At 37.9% G+C, this 20,319-nt stretch overlaps 9 protein-coding genes across 9 annotated transcripts; 6 read left to right on the top strand and 3 right to left on the bottom strand.

Moving 5' to 3' along the window:
* Positions 1-724: 724 nt before the first annotated feature.
* On the top strand, positions 725-1,399 carry SOMG_03555 (uncharacterized protein; the record flags this gene model as incomplete). The annotated part of the gene is made up of 1 exon (XM_056182345.1): positions 725-1,399. One exon carries the CDS (start codon positions 725-727, stop codon positions 1,397-1,399), a length of 675 nt encoding a protein of 224 aa, XP_056038103.1.
* A 4,868-nt stretch (positions 1,400-6,267) lies between these two features.
* Positions 6,268-8,408, top strand: sid4 (SIN component scaffold protein Sid4; the record flags this gene model as incomplete). Its single annotated transcript, XM_056182344.1, has 2 exons — positions 6,268-6,382; positions 6,532-8,408. 2 exons carry the CDS (start codon positions 6,268-6,270, stop codon positions 8,406-8,408), a joined length of 1,992 nt encoding a protein of 663 aa, XP_056038102.1.
* A 225-nt stretch (positions 8,409-8,633) lies between these two features.
* Positions 8,634-9,257, bottom strand: mrp15 (mitochondrial ribosomal protein subunit L57; the record flags this gene model as incomplete). Its single annotated transcript, XM_056182343.1, has 1 exon — positions 8,634-9,257. The coding sequence occupies one exon, from the start codon at positions 9,255-9,257 to the stop codon at positions 8,634-8,636; it is 624 nt and encodes a 207-aa protein (XP_056038105.1).
* Positions 9,258-9,737: 480 nt separating this feature from the next.
* SOMG_03552 (IK-like nuclear protein) lies at positions 9,738-10,928 on the top strand (the record flags this gene model as incomplete). Its single annotated transcript, XM_056182342.1, has 1 exon — positions 9,738-10,928. One exon carries the CDS (start codon positions 9,738-9,740, stop codon positions 10,926-10,928), a length of 1,191 nt encoding a protein of 396 aa, XP_056038104.1.
* Positions 10,929-11,093: 165 nt separating this feature from the next.
* On the bottom strand, positions 11,094-12,473 carry arg41 (argininosuccinate lyase; the record flags this gene model as incomplete). The annotated part of the gene is made up of 1 exon (XM_056182341.1): positions 11,094-12,473. The coding sequence occupies one exon, from the start codon at positions 12,471-12,473 to the stop codon at positions 11,094-11,096; it is 1,380 nt and encodes a 459-aa protein (XP_056037537.1).
* Positions 12,474-13,391: 918 nt separating this feature from the next.
* On the top strand, positions 13,392-14,477 carry tts1 (tetra spanning protein 1, Tts1; the record flags this gene model as incomplete). The annotated part of the gene is made up of 2 exons (XM_056182340.1): positions 13,392-13,451; positions 13,707-14,477. The coding sequence occupies 2 exons, from the start codon at positions 13,392-13,394 to the stop codon at positions 14,475-14,477; spliced, it is 831 nt and encodes a 276-aa protein (XP_056038106.1).
* Positions 14,478-15,225: 748 nt separating this feature from the next.
* On the top strand, positions 15,226-17,743 carry cog3 (Golgi transport complex subunit Cog3; the record flags this gene model as incomplete). The annotated part of the gene is made up of 7 exons (XM_056182339.1): positions 15,226-15,285; positions 15,332-15,724; positions 15,779-15,949; positions 15,994-16,131; positions 16,181-16,405; positions 16,447-16,983; positions 17,036-17,743. 7 exons carry the CDS (start codon positions 15,226-15,228, stop codon positions 17,741-17,743), a joined length of 2,232 nt encoding a protein of 743 aa, XP_056038197.1.
* A 254-nt stretch (positions 17,744-17,997) lies between these two features.
* On the top strand, positions 17,998-18,309 carry acb1 (fatty-acyl-CoA binding protein Acb1; the record flags this gene model as incomplete). The annotated part of the gene is made up of 2 exons (XM_056182338.1): positions 17,998-18,075; positions 18,124-18,309. The coding sequence occupies 2 exons, from the start codon at positions 17,998-18,000 to the stop codon at positions 18,307-18,309; spliced, it is 264 nt and encodes an 87-aa protein (XP_056038198.1).
* Positions 18,310-18,679: 370 nt separating this feature from the next.
* fmd1 (glutathione-dependent formaldehyde dehydrogenase) lies at positions 18,680-20,143 on the bottom strand (the record flags this gene model as incomplete). The annotated part of the gene is made up of 3 exons (XM_056182337.1): positions 18,680-19,739; positions 19,894-19,937; positions 20,111-20,143. 3 exons carry the CDS (start codon positions 20,141-20,143, stop codon positions 18,680-18,682), a joined length of 1,137 nt encoding a protein of 378 aa, XP_056037511.1.
* Between the last annotated feature and the right edge of the window lie 176 nt (positions 20,144-20,319).

The raw sequence follows: 20,319 nt of genomic DNA, 5'->3' as shown, positions 1-20,319 counted from the left end.
GTAAGCTTGCTCTGTGGAGATGAGAGTCTATGACTATTATATAATAAGCCCAGAGAAGCTGTCATAACTGGTATACGATATTACTAATATCTTGATATTATTATTGTATAACAATAAGGATTCATGAAAGTAATGAATAAACAAAGAAACTCTTGAAACAAAGAGTTGAAAGAAGACAAAGAAAATACTATTAGACAAAGACTTTGTTACAAATTATAAAAAATGAAAATTACCTGGCAAATCTTCAGATTGGAAGATTTGACTGATCTAGCTAAATAAATCGTTCATACAACTTACTTAGTGAATCAGATCCCTGGAAGCTGTTACTATTCTTCTATAGTACAAAAGTATCCAATTTAAAAGTCAAACATACAATTTTATGAATTGTTATTACTTACATCTTTTCCACTGAATACTTATTCTCATAACAAGTGAGATTCGTCCTGTGACAAAATTATCTTCCAATCTGAAAGTGGAAATCTTTTTCGTTTTTTAAGTACGATTCATTCGAATAAAAACAAAAATGGAAGTGGATTCTGAAAGCGCTGGGTTTGAAATTGCTTTTCAGCAAATGCAAACACAAGTGCGTGCGCTGCAAAAGGAATACACTAAACATAACAAAATGATGTCTGATCAAATCATGGCCATGAATCAAGAAAGGATGGCCGAAAAAATGAGTAAAATGGAGATTGACGAAGATTATATCTATGAGAACCCGTTAGACATGATCGACTTGATATCACAGAATTATGGTACAAAATACAATTTATACCTAGACGAAGTCAGAAGATACATACCAAAAACATTTACGGGAAAAAACAACCAAAACTTAAGTGACTTCAAGGATGCACTGGTAATGATCTTCAAAACAGTTCCACTAGTGTTTCCAACTGATCGTGAAAAAATCAACTATCTTTATGATAGAACTGGAGAACATTATCAAAACCAAATTAAAGAAATTGTGAAAAAGCCCGGAAAAAATAGAACCTTTGAGTTCGTCTTTGAACAAACCCTTGAAAATGGAAAAAGCGATTCTTGGCTAGAAACATTGCATGAATATTTAGAACAAACACCAAATTTGGATCTTGATTTTCATGAATATGAGAAATGGCTCAATAGCTTAGACCGAGAAACACATAATAGGGTCACTATCTTTTTAAGCCTCAAAATGAATCACCGAAGCCTTCTTCTTGATAATGGTTATGAGAAAGGAGATATACATCAAGCAAGAAAACAGACAAAGAGAAAGTTATGGTACACACCACTTCCAAAACCAACGAAATATACACGCCAACAGTTCTCAACACCGAAACAGAAAGCTTGGAAACCAAATAAACGCGAACAAACCAAGAACTGGGATGACTCCAAATATGGAGCGAAATCAAAACCAAGCGAATGACTAGATAAGGGAAACAAGTCTAGAAGAGATGAAGTCGTCTCTATAAACAAAATCATTGCGGGAAATCCACAAAAACACTACGAAAAGCAATCTTCACAATATCAAGATGTCAAAATTGCAAACCTCAAGGTCAATGCATTGATAGATACTGGCGCCAACGTATCCATCTTGAGAGAAGACCTGGCTAAACAAATTACGCGTAAATTTAATAAAGAAAACCGAACGTTTCTAGGGATAACCAACGACAAACTTCAAGTTAAAGGAAATTTAACATTGCCAGTAGAAATCAATAAACGAAAATTTTACGAAACGTTTATAATTACTCCGACTTCAGAAAACGAAGTTCTCCTCGGATGGAGCATTCTGAAAAAATTGAAAAGTTTAGACTTTTTATATGGCAACAAGATAAAGGAGGAAAAGAATAACGACAACAAGGAAAATCCAAAAGTCGAAGATCTATTGAAATCATTCAACAAAGTGTTCACAGAAGTTACAGACATTCCTTTACCCAGACACACAGATAGTGATTTAAAAATCGAACTTACAAACAAATTGCCAGATTATGCACCGAAACTAAGGCCATATACACAAAAAGAATCTGCGACAATAAAAGAAAACGTGCAAAAATTATTAAGTCAAGGCAAAATTCGCGAAAGCTCATCAAATTTTATGTGCGCTCCACTAGTTGTACCGAAAAAGGGAACAGATAAATACCGCATGGTTATAAACTATAAACCACTAAATGCAATCACCAAAAGAGACAATTACCCATTACCAAACTTTGAAGAAATTATAAATTGCCTAAGCGGAGCCAAAGTTTTCAGTACGATTGATCTAAAAGAAGCATATCATTTACTTAGAATTCGAGAAGGTGATGAACAAAAGACAGCCTTCAAGACACCCTTTGGAGCATTCGAATACAAAGTAATGCCCTTTGGATTAACCAATGCGCCAGCAAATTTTCAAAGGTATATTAACAAAGTACTTTTACCATACCTTGGAATTTTTATTATCGTTTATTTGGACGATATTCTGATATTTTCCGCCTCAGAAAAAGAACACGAGGAACATTTACGAAAAGTATTGCAGAAGCTACAAGACGCAAATTTATACGCAAATCGAGAGAAATGTACCTTTTTCCAAAAGAAAGTCAAATTCTTAGGTCATATCTTTTCCAACCAAGGACTTGAGATTGACCCAGAAAGAATTCAAGCTGTTACAAATTGGCCTGAACCCAATACGTTGCGACGCCTACAATCTTTCTTAGGTTTTGTTAATTATTCCAGACGATTTATGCCGAATCTTTCAAAATTGGCACGACCGTTATATGATTTAACAAAAAAGAATGTCAAATACAAATGGACCGATCGTCATAAAGAAGCCTTTGTCAACATCAAGAAAGAGCTAGAAAACGTTTCTATGTTAAAACACTATGATCCAACAAAAGAAACTCGATTAGAAACTGACGCTTCCGACTTTGCCATAGGAGCCATTCTATCGCAGAAACAAGAAGACAACGTTTATCATCCAATAGCCTTCTATTCAGAAACATTCACAGATCGTCAATGCATTTGGCCAACATGGGAAAAAGAAGCCTATGCAATTATTGCTGCTCTCCGAAAATGGTATCATTTCTTAGCTCACACAGAAACACCATTTCAAATATTAACAGATCACAAGAATCTAACATCTATGTTTACAAAAATTCGCACAGATACTCGTTCCAAAATCAATAGATGGGCAACAGAATTGGAATTATACAATTTCGAAATTCAATATCGACCTGGTCGAAAGAATGAACCAGCAGACGCAATCTCACGTCGCCCAGATTATAAAATCGCTGCCGTAAATCAACTAAGTGAAACAAATTATCTAACAAACGTTTTCGATTACGTTCGCAAAGAGTACTCCAATCACAAAAAGTTCCAAAGAATCCTAGATGGAGACAACGACAATCCTCAATATACAATTATAAACGGCCTCATCATTAATGATAAAAGACAAATTATCATCCCAAAAGTTCCACAACTAGTTCAGTTGATATGTTATCAATTCCATGATCATCCTATTTCAGGAGGACATCGAGGAAAATTGTCCACAACAAATCGCATTCGCGAAAAGTTTTATTGGCAAGGAATGACAAGCGATATCCAAAAGTATGTTAAAAATTGTGATATATGCCAGCACAGTAAAACTCGAAATCATCAACGCTATGGCCAATTACAACCACTGCCCATTGCAGAAAAACCGTTTCAACATTATTCTATGGATTTTATCGTTGGATTACCAGTATCTCAAGGTAAAGATGCCATCTTAACAATTGTTGATCGTTTCACCAAAATGGCTTGGTTTCTTCCTTGTAATACAACCACGACCGCAGAACAACTGATTGAAATGTTCGAAGATCACATCGTATCGGTATACGGCAATCCAAGAGATATCGTTTCCGACAGAGGACCTGTATTCATTTCTGATAAATGGAAACAATACCTCAAAGATCATAAAATAACCCTCAAATTATCTTCTGGATATCATCCACAAACGAATGGACAAACTGAGCGTATTAACCAAATAGTAGAAACATATTTACGTTGCTATATGCACGACAACTTGGAAAATTGGGCTACATATTTGAAGAAAGCACAGTTATGTTATAACTCTGCTGAACATAGCGCTACCAAAGTAAGCCCTGTAAAGGCCGCATTTGGTATACAACCTATACTAACAGAATGGGATTTGCAATTGATAAACGATCTCGGTACATCATTTTTATCCTCACAAACAGAACCTGTTCACGAGATCAGAAATCACATACGAAAAGCAAATGAACGTTATGCAAAATACTATAATCGCAAGACAGAGATACCGCCAATATTCAAATCCGGTGACCAAGTACTCATTAAGAATGGTAAAGTGGGATTCTTTCACCAAAACAACAAACTGGAACCAACGTTTGTCGGACCATTTGAAATAAAAAAGAAAGTTGCAGAACACAACTATACTTTAAATTTTCCTCGTGAAATACGAAGACGATACCCTGCATCATTTCATGTGTCTGAACTCGAACCATACAACGCAGACTCACATGCAAACAATTTTCTAACAAACATAATTATCGACCGTATATTAGACGTCGACAACAACCAAAAGCCTTCGCTTTATTACTGTTTATACCATACGAAACTGTCAAACGACTACCTTCGTTCAGTCACTTGGATCCCCACTCACATTGTTCAACAGAAAGCAGATGCAAAACTCGTTGAATTTAACCACAGCGCTTCATCTCGATAGAACCGCAAGGAAAACAAGATCTTTCAATTCAAGGAAGTGAAAGCGTCTTAAGAAGGGAGGTGTCATAACTGGTATACGATATTACTAATATCTTGATATTATTATTGTATAACAATAAGGATTCATGAAAGTAATGAATAAACAAAGAAACTCTTGAAACAAAGAGTTGAAAGAAGACAAAGAAAATACTATTAGACAAAGACTTTGTTACAAATTATAAAAAATGAAAATTACCTGGCAAATCTTCAGATTGGAAGATTTGACTGATCTAGCTAAATAAATCGTTCATACAACTTACTTAGTGAATCAGATCCCTGGAAGCTGTTACTATTCTTCTATAGTACAAAAGTATCCAATTTAAAAGTCAAACATACAATTTTATGAATTGTTATTACTTACATCTTTTCCACTGAATACTTATTCTCATAACAAGTGAGATTCGTCCTGTGACAGAAGCGAGTTTGTGGCTGTCATGATCCATATACGATATTGTCAATGCCGAAATATTGTATTATAACAATACAAAAGAGTACTTTATTACAAAATGTAAACAACGCAAGTTTCTAAAAAAGAAGCTTATTCACTAGGAACAATGTTATCTACTTTAGAGGAAATATATATATATACCCAGCATTAGAAGCTCAAATCTTCAGATTGGAAGATTTGACTGATCTAGCTAAATAAATCGTTCATACAACTTACTTAGTGAACCAGATCCCTGGAAGCTATTACTATCTATTTCAAGTAATATAAAAGCATCCAATTTTGTATACAATTCATCTAAAACTACAACTAGATTTTCCACTGAATACTTTTTCTCATAACAAGTGAAATATCGTCTGTGACAGTGATTTATTATTTGATACATAATAGGTAAAAACTTTTCTTAATGAGCGCTGCCTGGAAGGCAATCAATAAACCAAATAAAAGACTATAAATATTATAAATAACACAAGTAATATATTTTAAAGAAGAAAAGGCAGGTTCTGTGGATAATTTCTTATGCTTTTTGGTTTGTTTATCGAATATTCATATTTTATTTCCACATAAAATTTGTGAAAGCTTCAAAGGAATACTTTCAATAAAAAGAAGTTATTGGAACGTAAGAACTTCATAAGGATAAAATAAAAGATCTCAAGTCACTTTAATTGCTCATGGAATAATGTATTTTCTCTTTTATTTACCTTCCAATTCAACAAACAGAACCAGTAATCCAAACCAAGGGACCGTTACTACTGCTTTTCGTAGTTTTATTTCCAATAGCATTACAATTAAGGATCGTAGAAGCAGACGAAATTGACTTATATGATTGTGCTTCTTAAGCTTGATTTCATGAAATAATAATTTCTTTGATCACCCGTTCACGATATTCCCCGAGCAAACTTTTTTGCAGTCAAAAAGTTTGTATGTTTTGTTATTTTTATGGTTGATTTCTAAATTCATTTGCAGTTATTTTTGAATTTTTCTACGTTCACTTGTTTGTTTACTATTTGAAACCGTTACTTCTACTTCATTAGCAGGTAACATATTCATACTACTAGTAAGAACTCGTGAAAACCAAAACTCGAAAATAGAGGATGGATGAAGCGTATGCAGACAGTTTAAGCACAGATTATCGATGGCTAGGCCACTCTCATTTAGATAGCCATCCTTCGGCTGGTGATAGCATTCAGTTAGATTCTAATGAAGACGGTAAGTACTACTTTCGAAAGGACATTCTCCTATTCGAGCGGTTCATTGAACTCTTTCTTGCTTAATTCTGTAATTTCAATAATAAGCTTAGCTTGAAAAGGCATCCTTCGTTGGGAATTTTGGTTTTTACTAACACTAGATTCCTGTAGATTTCGATCCATCTCGTGTCGATCGAATTGGTAGAATAGCAGAACTCCTAGATGGATTAGAAGAAGAACAAATTCATGAACTTGTTTCCGGAATTAATGATACTTCCATCCAAAACAAGGCACCTGCTGACCAAGGCCAAGGAAACACCGTCAACTATCCCAGTTCTCCCACGAAAGTAAACGACCAGAAATTTTTTCGACAAGCTTCAAACTCTCAACCATCAGGTGGGATTTTTTCAAATCCTTCCTTTCCTCCTCCTCACCCCCCTGTAACATTTACGAGTACTCCATACAAACATGTGCCAGCTGTCTCAGACGCAGAGCCATACAATTCGCAGCAATTTTTTGAATACAGGAATCCAAATGAAAACCAGATCCAAAAGCAATACTCATTTCCCTCTTCCCATTCAACCGCTATTTCACAGACAACTCAGCCGCCTACGATTCCTTCTAACCCTAGTGCTGCGTCAACTCAAAATTTTGAAGTATCCAACAATAATAATCAAAGTCCTTATCAGTCTGGCTCGACTGATGGCAGAAACCAACCTACGCAACAAGACTTCTTGCATGAACAGAATGCGTATTCTCCACTTTATTCAAATTACCCAAAAACTCATTCTCAACATCCAGGAATTTCTACAAATCGTGGAAATGTTCATGTAGAGTCAGTTCATGATCGCCAAGAGCCTGCAACCGCCTGTCCTCCGACATCGTCCACCTGTGTTTCAACAATAAGCCAACCTCAACCGGCTACAGATAATAAGCATGATCCTCCTGTTTCTCAACCTACAGATATACATTTTCAAACGTCCCCTCCAGGACCGCCTGCTGCTGGCCCTCCTACTTCAACAATAGAAGTTTTACCACCTGCACTAAATGATGTATTGGAAAAAATGAATGCCACTATTCAATCTCTCACAAATCAATGCCAACAAAGGGATAAACAGATTGATACTTTAAATAAGCAGCTTCTATTTAATAATCAACAAACTGCTCCTACCGTGATGCCTGCAATTATACCAAAGGCTTCTGGTGTGACAAATCAAAGGAACTTGGCTGAGTCTCAGAATCCTTACCCTCGTAAACCACCTGCACCAAAACAAACTCGTTCTGTAACCGTTGGTAACGACGCTTCTTTCCCTCATACAAAGCCCCAGGGCGCTGTAGCGAATGAAGTTCGAGTACAACTAACGACGCTGGACGCGATTCTATTGCAATTTGACCATCTGAGGAAAGAGTTGTCTCAGGCTCGTCATGAAATACAAGTTCTAAAACAAGATACTAGCCAAGCGAAGGGGATCTCCGAAAATGAAAAATCCACACCTGCTACTGACAATTTTTCAAAAGAACACACCTCGTGTGCCAACCGTCCAGAACATAACGACCAGTGTTCACACCGACATGATCAAAAGTCCTCCGTATTGCAGCCTGTAGAGGTGCCTAACAGTACTTTAAATAAAACTGCACGAACTAACCCCAAGTTTAAAAAGCTCAACGATGTCAATCCCCAACCTGTATCTCATACTTCGAAAGCGTTGTCACCACAAGACATGCCTGATTCCAAATTTAACCTGCCGCAAGAAAATCAACTATATTACCGGTTAGGACTACATTTCATTGATAGTCAATGTAGCATTGAGACAGCGAATATGCTTAAATCCGTGCTGATACAGCTGGACATGCCCTACACTATCTTTCCTATGGCTATTGGACAAGTGCGAAGACAGTTGCAACAAGGTAGACGATTGTATCAATGGATACATGTTGTTCATTATTTATTATTCCATGAGAAGATGAACGAAGGCCTTGTTTCGAAACAATGCTTGTCGGATTTATTAAAAAAACTACAGGAGAAACTACGTCTGACTCGAAAATAAGAGATATTACATGATAGTATTTTTCCCTAATGTTCTTTTGACGGATAAGGATAAATGACCAAATAAATGTATTATTAATATAAATTCAGAGCATCATTGAAATAAAATGTACTCGAAACAAAATTGAAATTGACTAGTTAGTAATAAAGTATAGCTGATGCATTAAAAGAAGGATAAAGCCATTTGAAAGGGGAGATCTTTTGGAAGTAGGCAAAATGTGGAGATCTATTTCTCAACGTGTTCATTTTGAGGAATCAACTGGTTAACCAAGCGTTCATCACAGAACTTTATAGCTTCTTGTCCTCCCTTTTGCAAATAAATAGCCGCAACAAGACTGAATATGGTAGTGCTCAAAACTCTATCTAGGGGCGGCTTTTCATCAGACTTCCCAGTAAGCAAAGGAAGCATGCAGCGAGCCGCTGATTCAGGTTCCCAATCTTTTGTAGCCAAAGCGATTCGCCGTGGAGAGCGGAATCTTGTAATATCTGAGTATTTTGGGACATTGTTTACATTACCATTCCTTAAGAAGTGATTCATCAAAGAAACATCAACGACCGCGACACCAAGCGAAACAAGAGGTTCATTGTAAGCAACTCTTCCCTGTTTGTAAGACTTGTGAGTGAAAATCTGCTCCTTTAATCCTTGACTTGAAATATAGTTCGTACTACCAAACACACGATTAAAGAATGAATCAATATCTTGAGCCGAAGAGGTCAATTCGCAAGTATAACCATTCTCCTTCGAATGAATATTCATAACATTTCTGGAAAAAAGACTACTCAAGCCTTGGGGACGAACCACACTCCCTTTTGGTATATATCCTGTTCGCCAAATGCCTCTAGAAAACATGAAGGTATGATTCACAAAGATTTCACCACAAGCTTTTTGCCTATAAAATACACGTCCAAAATAAATTTTCTTCAAAAGAAAAAGTATCAAAAAAGAAACTGAAGAAGAAGTAGCTCGAAAGGAAAAATATGAAGGTTTCTTCCCCTTGGGTATAAAGCGTTGTGGTCAAGACAAAACAGTTATACACAACAATCCTATTCAACTAATGCCAAGTTTTGAGATTTCGCTATATTAACCCATTCTATTTAACAGACATTTTATAAACTATAAAAACAAAATTTGTTCATGTGACAGGCTCCCTTTTTTGGATTTGAACTTACATTTTTAACTAGTTTAAAAAAGTGTGCACAGGAACCACGAACTTGTGGCGCGCTGCTAGCTTTACTTAATTCCTATTAATACAGAAAATTTTATTTTTGTTTATTCAAAATTTGTCATAATCGAATAACCTAAATTGATGGAAAACACTTATAAACAGAGATGAATCAGGATGATTTTCGAAAGCTGCTAGCTACCCCTAGAAGTGAAACCTCAGAGTTAGATAGATTACCAAAGAGATCCCAGGGTCCATCATTTGGCAGGCGGCATCCTAGATTGCCTACATCGCTACCACCTAGATCGATCGCTAAAAGACATTCAAATGTAAAGCCTAATTTCAAAAAGCCTTCCTCTTCTTTGGTGACTGAAGCAAAAAATTCGGTGGCCGATGAACCTGAAACACTCTCTGAAAACGATCGTCTTGTGCAAGATTTACGAGGTAAGCTTCACCGGGGCGAAATCACAGGAGATGAATTCTCGAAAAGAACTCAAGAATTAGGCGGAGATCTGTCAACCACTCATCTCGTTCGGGGTTTAGATCGTAGACTTTTACAAAAAGCGAAGTATCAGCAAATTGAGCCTGATATTCCTCAGTTTATGGAGAAAGAACCAAAGGGATCCAGTCCAATAAGAAATGAAGAACAAGATGATAATCTCCTTGAAGAATTGGCAGAAAAAACAAGCAATGCAGATCAACAACCTTCTGAAGACGCATTGGTAAGCTCGACAAGCACAAGTGTACCAGTATATCCTAATGGGCGACCCAAGTACCGAAGGACTGTTGAAGAAGGAAAGAAAGTAAAGTATGAACTTGCTGAAAACGGTAGTGTTTTGAAGCGACTGGTAAAAAAGGAGAAAAAGAAGGCTCCATTAGAGATGACGATTGCTTCCTCCGATGATAAAGCACCACCTTTTAAAGAAAAAACGGAGAAAGAAATAGTTCCTTTACCGAAGGTTGATACAGATGCTGACATATTTGAAGAAGCTGGAGATGACTACGATCCATTCCACGACAGTGAAGATAACGACAACTTTGACCCAAAACGTCTAAAACTAGATGTTGAGGATAAAAAACCGAAAAGCAATGAATTCAGTAATTTTAGTGGGAAGCTTTTTGAGAATGCAGAAGATACTGCTCGGGATAGTCCCAAAGATTTTCGACAACAAATCCAGCATTTGGCAAGCCTGCAGAGTCGAAGAGAAAATGAAGATTTAAAGAAGCACGAAAACAAAAAGAAAGTGGATGCGGGTTTTGGTTTGACGTTATCAAAAGACGATACTTGGGACATTTCTGATGCGGATGAATCTGAAGATGATGAAGATGGAGGAAAAAAGCGAAAGAATAAAAAGTAAATACTTTGAGCAAAATCGTTTAAGTTATTAAGTGTAATTAAAAGTTGGTTCTACGAATACAAAGAATCAAAAAAGCTGATGTCAACGATAATGCTTTATGAATATTCTGCAATGGCAACAAAGTAAGCTTTAATTCCAAAAAAAAAAAAAAAAAATCGTAATAACCTAATTAAGAGCTTCTTTGAGGGTCTTTACTTGCTCCAGTACACAAGACTTAGCAGTACCGCCAATAGCACATCGTTTTTCAACACTTTCCTCGTAGTTGAAGACATTTACAACGTCATCCTCATAGAGAGGATGTAAAGACTTGAAGTCATCAACGGAAAGCTTGTCGATTGTGGTGTTTCTCTCTTCAGCCATACGAACAGCGGAACCAGAGACATGATGGGTTTGACGAAATGGAACACCCTTTCGAACTAAGTACTCGGCCAAATCTGTAGCCAACATATCAGCGGTTAAGCTTTTAGCGATTTTTTCAGGATTGACAGTCAAGGTGGAAAGGACACCAGTAAGGATTTGGATAGAATCAGAAACAGTCTTGACAGAATCAAATAGAGCCTCCTTGTCTTCTTGTAAATCCTTATTGTAGGTGGATGGAATGCCTTTTACGGACATCATGAAACCAACCATGTCACCAAAAACACGACCAGATTTACCACGAAGCAATTCTAGGGAATCAGGATTTTTCTTTTGAGGCATAATGCTACTACCCGTTGAGTATGCATCGGATAGTGTTACAAAACTAAACTCAGAGCTAGAATAGATAATGAAATCTTCAGCCAACCGAGAAACATGGGTCATAACCATACTAGACCAATACATAAATTCAATAACAAAGTCACGGTCAGCAACAGCATTCATAGAGTTCATGATAATGCCGTCAAAACCAAGTTCCTTACAGAGGAATTCTCGGTCGACAGCAAAGGGGTTACCAGCCAAAGCACCCGCTCCCAATGGAAGTTGGTTGACACGGTTGTACAACTGGTTCAGACGGGTCAAATCAGACAGGAGTGAGAACGCATGAGACATCAAAAAGTGCGACCAGCGGATGGGTTGGGCACGTTGTAAATGGGTATATCCAGGCATAACGATACCGATGTCCTTTTCGGCACGAGAAGCAAATACCTTTAACAAATCAACGAGAAAAGCTTTAACAATTTTGATCTCTTCACGAAGCCAAAGACGCATATCCGTAGCAACTTGGTCGTTTCTACTTCTACCAGTATGCAACTTGCCGGCGATTCCTGTGCCAATGATTTCACCGAGTCGGCGCTCATTAGCAGTATGAATGTCCTCGTCAGAAGGATGGAGAACAAACTTGTCTGCTTTCCATTCAGCGCGAACGCTTTCTAATCCTTCCAAAATCTTTCCAAGCTCAACTTTGTCGACGATCCCACGTTGCTCTAGAGCTTTCGCATACGCTTTCGAACCATCCACGTCAGCATTGAACATGCGCTTATCATAATGTATAGATTCATTGTAGGCAGTCATCAAAGGATCCGTAGTGCCAGTAAATCTTCCACCCCATAGTTTTTGAGAAGCCATTTCAAAATTATCTTCTTAGTTGCACAAATGAAAACGGTAATCAATTAAATTAAGATAAGGGCCTAAGAGTTAATTCCCTAAAATTTTTCAAGTTGCTTGCTATAGACAGATGGAAACCTGATTCAAAAGTCCCAGTACTACTTTTAGATTCCACACAGATAGTTTCATAGATCGATAATTTCATCAAATCGAAAGAATTAAAAGTCAAAAAGAAACGTTGATGAAGAGATCTTATACTCAGGCCATTTCGCTTTTTGCAAGCTTTCCTTGATTTGTCTGATGGAGAACGAGAGCGCTTTAAATGAAACGGTGTTTCTCTCTTGTGTCTTCTTTTTTCATTGAATTTATTGTGCTTTATGTTACAGACAAAGTTTTCCTGGTATATACTCTTCCAACTTTCTTTGGTACTGTCATTTTCGAAGTAAGGTTCCTTTTCTTCTACGAGTCTTACAAGATTTCACAAAGAAGGTGTTCATAAAATAAATAAAAGTTTGATTGTATTTAGATTTGCTACATGCGGCTGATCTTTGCTATACTGTCTGCTTTTTAACCATGATTTTAGAACCTGTAATGAGAATAGCTATGTAGAATACGACAAGTTTCTATTTAATAAATCAAATTTTGCTAGTACAATAAAAGTTACTCAATTGAATTCTGCTCAATGTACGAACTGACTCGATTATGTTGATGCACCAAACTCGACCTTCTCAATCGAAAAAACATCTCTTTTAATTGAACAATTAAAGAATAATGTAACTATTCTAAAACATACAAAAACAAGAACTGCAACTGTTTCCACTTCTACTGGGATGCCACTTCTCGAAGTCTTCGTTAACCTATACATCATACATTGCTGGGTTTACCAACTTACCCAAAGCAACCTCCTCTTACCAAAAAGCAACTCGATTTTTTGTAAAAATGCCACCAAAAGTGTCTCCTAATAAGCCTTTAGGTGAACGCCTGCTTCCTCTTGTCAAAGTAAGTTTGCTGGTTTTACTTGAAAGTGCATACTACGTTAGGAACGGGACTTGAGGATGACAGGGACTTGCCTTTCCTTTGGAAATGGTAATTAACTTAACTATTAAAAAGTACAACCATTTCTAGCGGTCTTAAAAGGGTCTTTGTTGTCTTCACTTCAGGGTATACGTAGCATCCCGTTCCAACAAGACGCTTCAAGCACTCGTCTTATGGTCTTTATATTTAAGGGCTACTTGCTAATCTATTTATTTTTAGAACACTCAATTCTTTTGGTTTTTGGGACAGTTTGCTGTCGTCTTGTTTAGCACTATTTATACGTTGCAAGTGGTTCCCTTCCGTCAAGGTTCATCATGCATTTTCAGGACTGGCATCGCAGGAGCCGTCTTGGCATACTCCATTGTCCTTTACAAGGTTTATGGCTCTAGCATCCTTTCTCGTTCCTCTTGGAACACCCCATTTGTACGCCGTATAATGACTGATGATAATGTCTTGTACTTTGGTTTGGCTTTATCCTTGTTTATGAACCGCCCTGTCTTATTTGCACTTACACCCTATGCTATTTATGCCACGTTCCATATCTCCACCTACATGCGCAGCAACCTTTTGCCGGCTGTTTCTCCCTCTGTCACAAGCGGCACCGAACCCAAGAATTATTTCTATAAATTTTCCCAATTGCTCAACAAGTACACTCGTACTCAATTCCAACCAGCTATGAAGCTTGTAGCCAACATTGAAGCCTTCCTCTTCTTCCGTTACTTCTTTGGCTTCTTCCTACGCTTGAATACCTTTTCCCAATTCATTTTCTATGCCTTCTTCCTTCGTATGCGTTACAACAGCAGCCACTTTACTCGTGCATCCTTCCGAGAGATTGGCCTTCGTATGGACCGTGCTGTCGCCGACCACCGCGTTCCTCCTCAAGCAAGAAACGCATGGGCCCAGACAAAGCACTTCCTTTCTAGATTCGGCAATGTACCTGTTGCTCAATCTCCTACTTCCAGTGCTCGTCCTACCTCTGCGTCCACTTAAGTGAATTTTTCTTTCAATTAAAAATACTCGAACCTTATACAAGCTGCTACTCGTTCCCTTTTGGCTTCCTAGTACTGCCTTGGTTTCTTTTGGCTTTCCATTGCTTATTCCTATAAGAAATTATGAGGTTTTTTATTATTTAAATCATCGGTAAAGTTGTACTATGTTGCTTTTAGGGACCAGCGAAAGTTCATGATTTGTATAAAGACTTTTATTGAAATTCAGACCCTATTTTATTCCTTATAAGTAATCGTCTGTGAATGGTAATTTTTTTAAATAACTAGTAGAGGTTTTGTACTTCGAGCATCAAATTATACGTGTTAAAACCGCTGTAGTAGTGAGCCGGAGATTTTATATGCCTTCCAGCATCTTTGAATGTAGGAATGTAAATGTCGCTTTCTTTTGTATTGAGATTCCCGTATTCTGTCCATCTTAATAGTATGCTACAAAGGTAGACGACTCGAACTATGCATAGCTGGCAGAGAAAAACTGAATGTAGCGCTCTTCTTCTCTTCTTTTACTCCTTTATTCCTACTCACATTTTTCATTTACTTTGTTTCAGTTCATTGTTTACTCTTTCATCATAAGTAACCAAAGTTCTGCTGTTACTTCTATTTCGGTAAACTTCGGTTAGTTGAGAAACTACGGTGATTAATTCACCGGGCTCCTAAGAGAGCACTTGTTTACATCCTACCTGCTCCAGCATGGATAAAAGGAATCTAGAGATTCTCAATTAGGGTATGAAATTATGTTTGATCAATGGGAATTTTTACATTCAGAAAATGAGGATTTAGTGAACTCTTTGCAGGTAAGGGAAAAGTAACACTTTGTCAATATTAACGCGCATGGAAAAGCCATTGAACGCGTCTGAATCTTCGAAACCCACAGTGGAAAATCTGTCGCCTATAAAAAGCTTAGGATCTCCGATATTTGATTCCAGTTCTTCCTTAAGACGATGTAACTCTTTGAAATCGCATACTCCAAAGTGTAAGCTGGGCGCTGAGGTAAGGCTAGAGGATAAACAAAGAGTCGTGAGCTGGATAAAACAAGATGGAGAAAGCGAAATTTTAGAACGAGCGGAAATCCGCATGCGCGAGCTTCAAGCCTATTCAGCATTCGCGGATGGACTTTCGCAGCAGACAAATGAAATTAAGCAGTCTTTGTCATCTATAAAGACTAGCTTTTCAATTTCAGAATCAAAATTGAACGAGTTTTCTCAGACATGTGACACGCTGGCAACTGAAGAAGTATGTAAAATTCTTTTGAATTTATCAACTTGCCTGTTAACACATATGATATAGGAAGCATTCGCAAGACTTGCTAATGATATCGATCGAGGGTTATCTTATTTTGCTCCATTAAAGGAATTGATTCGTGTTTTCCGTCACCCGCCGTCAGACTTGGTATCAAGAAGTTCCTTTCGGAATTATATTTTGCAGATAAACAGATGTATCCACTTCTTGGAAGAAAATGTATGATCTGATTTACTCATTATATTCATGACTAATTTGTTTAGTTGGATTTTCAAGAGAGCGAGGTCTATTTATCTCAATATAAACGGCTTTTAGCTCAAGGATTTACAATGTTTAAAAATCATTTCTTCCGTCTTATTAAAGTAGCATCTGACCAAGTTATACAGAGCGCAAAGACCATGGTAATTTGTTTCGAGCTTCGACCTTCGTGGTTACTAATTATGGTTCCAGCAAACAGACAAACAATTCGAAAGCTCTTTGTTCTATTCTCGTTTTAGCGCGATTGCGTTTCAGCTTCGACCACTGCTCATAGAATTTAAGAAGAGTATTTCTGAACAAACGTTTAATCTCACTGCGTTTTATGACTTTTATTTACAGACCCGTATGCGCTTACTTCAGCCTGTTCTTAGTAGTCAGATAAGGAGTTTCTTCTTGGAAAAATCAATTACTTCGTTTGTAAGTACTTGAGGGTCAAATTTTGCGTTAACTTTAAGCAGATCCAAAAATCACTAGCTATCCTACAGCTTACTTTCTTTGACGAAAGCAGACTTTTTAATGAATTCTTTGATGAAACAAATGAAAAGTTTACAGAATACTGGCAAAATATATGTGAAACCTTTTACGAAGGTTCCAGATCGATGATTTTACGTGAGAAAAATTTGACAGATTTATGTGAAGTTTGCTCCTACATACGGTCTTTCCAAAATTCGATAGCGGAAGGAGATAGAGAGGAAATAGGCAAAGAGCTCGCGACACATCTAAGCCCAGTAGTATCTGAACTTCAAAATCGAGTGTTATTTCTAGTACAAGCAGCTATTGATTCAGATATTCAAAATTATACACCGAACGATGATGATCTCTTCCCCAATATAAACAAAGGGACACAATTATTCAATTTGGAAAATTTGGGTTTGAATGATGTCGAAGAGAAAGTGAACGTAAATGTACCAGAGAGACTTGCTATGGCACAAGGATGGTACCCTGTTGTTCAAAAGTCTTTGATTATTTTGTCCAAAATATATCGTCTCCTTGATGTAAGATAAATGATTCTTTTATGAATCTTAATGAGCTAATCTAATCATCTAGTCGAATGTCTTTGACGATATAGCGCTCGAAATCATACATGCTTGCATCGGGTCATTAATGGAAGCCTACAAGTACTATAGCAATAAAAACGATCCACAGATTGCCAGGCTTTTTTTGATAAAGAACTTTTTGGTTTTGAAAGAGCAATTAAGCTCATTTGAAATTCAATACGCACATATTCAGGCAGGTGTCGACTTTAAGAGAATTTGGGATCGCGTGCGTGAATGGCGTTCTAACCTTCGAGGCATTCTTCAACTGGCGTATGAAACATTTCCTAAATTTATAAACAATATGGTGGATACCCGACAAGAGTTGAACGAATACTTGCGTTTTGCAGTAAATGGATATGTCGAGGCAGCGGTTGAGTCTTTTACAAACGCCTTGAAAGCACATGACCCAAACAGCGTGGGTGAACTTATGCATCGACTGGATAAGGTGGAGGGCTTACATAAGCAAATATCCTCTTACTTAACGGAACCTTGGATTGAAGGGCTGCTTCTGCAAGCGGTTTATGAGGAAATTGTTAAACATTTCCGAGAGTACTACAATACGCTATCCGTTGAAGATTTGCAAACTTTGGAAACTACAGAATTGAATCGTGAAACTGATAGAAACGTACCAAAAAGCCTGGAAGACTACCTGGATGACATTGCTGAACCTTTTCAACATTTAAACGAATCTGTATCTAATGACAAGGCTTCTACTTAAACCTGCTTTAATTACCTAATGAGTTCACTACTTAGAGAATGAAATCCATAATACCTTCTTTTTGATGGTCTATGTTGTGCATAATATTTCTACTTTACATTTAATATTCTGTACTCTCCTGATTTTTACACTGTTTGTTCACTGACCATAGTCCCAACAATGCACACGAATAGTTAGACGATTACTGCGCAGCTCGCTAAGTAATATCTTCATATTCAAGTTCTTTGTTGAACTTGCTTTTACCATTAACAAACATGTCTACTCCCTTTGAGAAAGCCGCTGCTGAAATTAAAGAGCTTAAGCAAACTCCCAACAGTGATGAGCTTTTGAAGGTAAACGCTATTTGGACAAGCAGCAAGATTAAACTAACATCCTTTTAGCTCTATGGTTTGTTCAAGCAAGCTACTGTTGGAGACAACAACACTCAAAAGCCTGGCCTTTTGGATATGAAGGGTAAATACAAGTGGAATGCTTGGGAAGAATTGAAGGGCAAGCCGAAGGAAGAAGCTGTGAACGAATATGTTGCTTTAGCCGAAGAACTCAAGGGTAAATATGGCTTGAAATAGATGTTGCATTATGATGAATGTTGTGATATTTACATGGATTCCCTCTGTGCTCTTTAACTTTGCGCAACACTCTCTTTTCTTAGATTACTACGAGTGCATTGTACCAAATTATGAATGAACTTATTCAACTAGAATATATAAGTATAGTACAGTGACTACAGTAGTAGTTGTCCAGTCGACATATTGACTAGTTTCACTACAAAAATGGTAAATAGAGCTCAACTATTTCCAGGTGATACTAATAGTAAAACAAAAAACATAGGCATGATCAAAACTATCCATTGAACGCGTAAATAACAAAAAGCAAACGTATACAAGTATCAAGTATCAAGCTCGAAGAGCATGGCACTTTCTATCTATTGGCATATATTTAGGGGTTGCTCATATCAACTACACAGCGAATACATTTGCCCTCGTGCATGTGGTCCAAGGCATTGTTGATGGTGTGCAAATTTTCGGAGTGAGTAATGTACTCATCGACCTTGAATCGGCCTTGGAGATAATCGTCGACAAAGTTGGGAAGCTCAGTGCGGCCCTTGACACCACCAAAAGCAGAGCCCAAAACTTGACGACCGGTGACAACCAAGAAAGGTCGGAAAGCCAAAGTCTTACCGCCAGCAGCCACGCCAATGACACAAAGCTTTCCCCAGCCTTTGTGGCAGAATTGTAGGGCTTGAAGCATAACATTGACGTTGCCAGTACAGTCAAAAGCATAGTCAACACCGCCGTCAGTCATGTCTGTGATGTGCTGAACAATATCGTCGACCTTGGTAGGATTGATAAAATCAGTGGCACCAAATTTCTTGGCGAAAGCTTCCTTTTCAGAATTGATGTCAATGGCGATGATACGGGAGGCTCCTGAAGCAATGGCACCTTGCATGGCGGCAAGGCCCACACAGCCGGCTCCGATAACAGCAACGGTTGAGCCGGCATCAACCTTGGCAGAGTGGGTAGCAGCTCCGAAACCAGTGGTGATACCGCAACCCAAAAGGCAGACGCTACGAAGAGGAGCTGAGTGCGAAATGGCAACGAGAGAAATGTCGGCAACGACGGTATACTGGCTAAAGCTTGAGCAACCCATATAATGGAGGAGTGGCTTGCCGTCAATGGAGAAACGAGAAGTACCGTCAGGCATTAAACCACGACCTTGGGTTTCACGGATTTTGGAGCAAAGGTTGGTTTTACCACTGCGGCAAAACTTACATTCTTTGCACTCGGGAGTGTAAAGAAGAATGACATGATCGCCAGGACGAACATTGGTAACGTCTTCGCCAATGCTCTCAACGACACCTGCACCTTCGTGGCCCAAAATAATTGGGAACGCACCTTCAGGGTCTACACCGGAAAGAGTGTAGGCATCAGTGTGACAAACAGCCGACCAATCGACTTGAACACGAACTTCATGGGACTTTGGAGGAGCAACTTGAACACTATAGCAGCGGCCGACTAGTTCTTCTCATCCCAAAGGCAGCGGGTGAGAAGTAGCAGGCCAATGTTAGTAAGCATGTCAACAGAAAAAAAAAATCCCAAGCAAAGGAACAAATGTTGGAGCGACGCCCAAAAATAGGTTGACTAGTTACTTACTTTTCTATAGACAAAGGTTCTCCAGCCTTCCAAGCAACTGCAGCCTATACATATGGATTAGCACATGGACATGAAATGAGGTAAACTTCAGCGATGGAAGAATCGATCCAAGAAAGCGATGTAAGACTTTGTTTTCCATGAATCATTCGTGGACGTAAACTACATTGGTGGTTCCGCCGTTTTTTGCTACTTCCGGCAGAATGTCTTTTTAACTTACCTTGCAAGTGATCGTTTTTTCTTCAGAAGACATAATAAAACCAAACGTATAAAGAAAAGAGTATTCTTCAGCTTAAATAGCACCGCACGAACAGATTCGAGACTTGCTAAGTTTAAATACGATGACGGCGGAAAGCACTTACTTCAAGGTAGTAGACGATCTACCGATCTACCGATCCTGAACACAATATTTTTCAGTTGTTTACTGTG

The sequence above is a fragment of the Schizosaccharomyces osmophilus genome, chromosome 2, assembly GCF_027921745.1.
Source record: "Schizosaccharomyces osmophilus chromosome 2, complete sequence".
NCBI lineage: Eukaryota > Fungi > Ascomycota > Schizosaccharomycetes > Schizosaccharomycetales > Schizosaccharomycetaceae > Schizosaccharomyces > Schizosaccharomyces osmophilus.
Note: the sequence above shows the minus strand (reverse complement) of the source record. Positions and strands in the feature narration are given on the sequence as shown.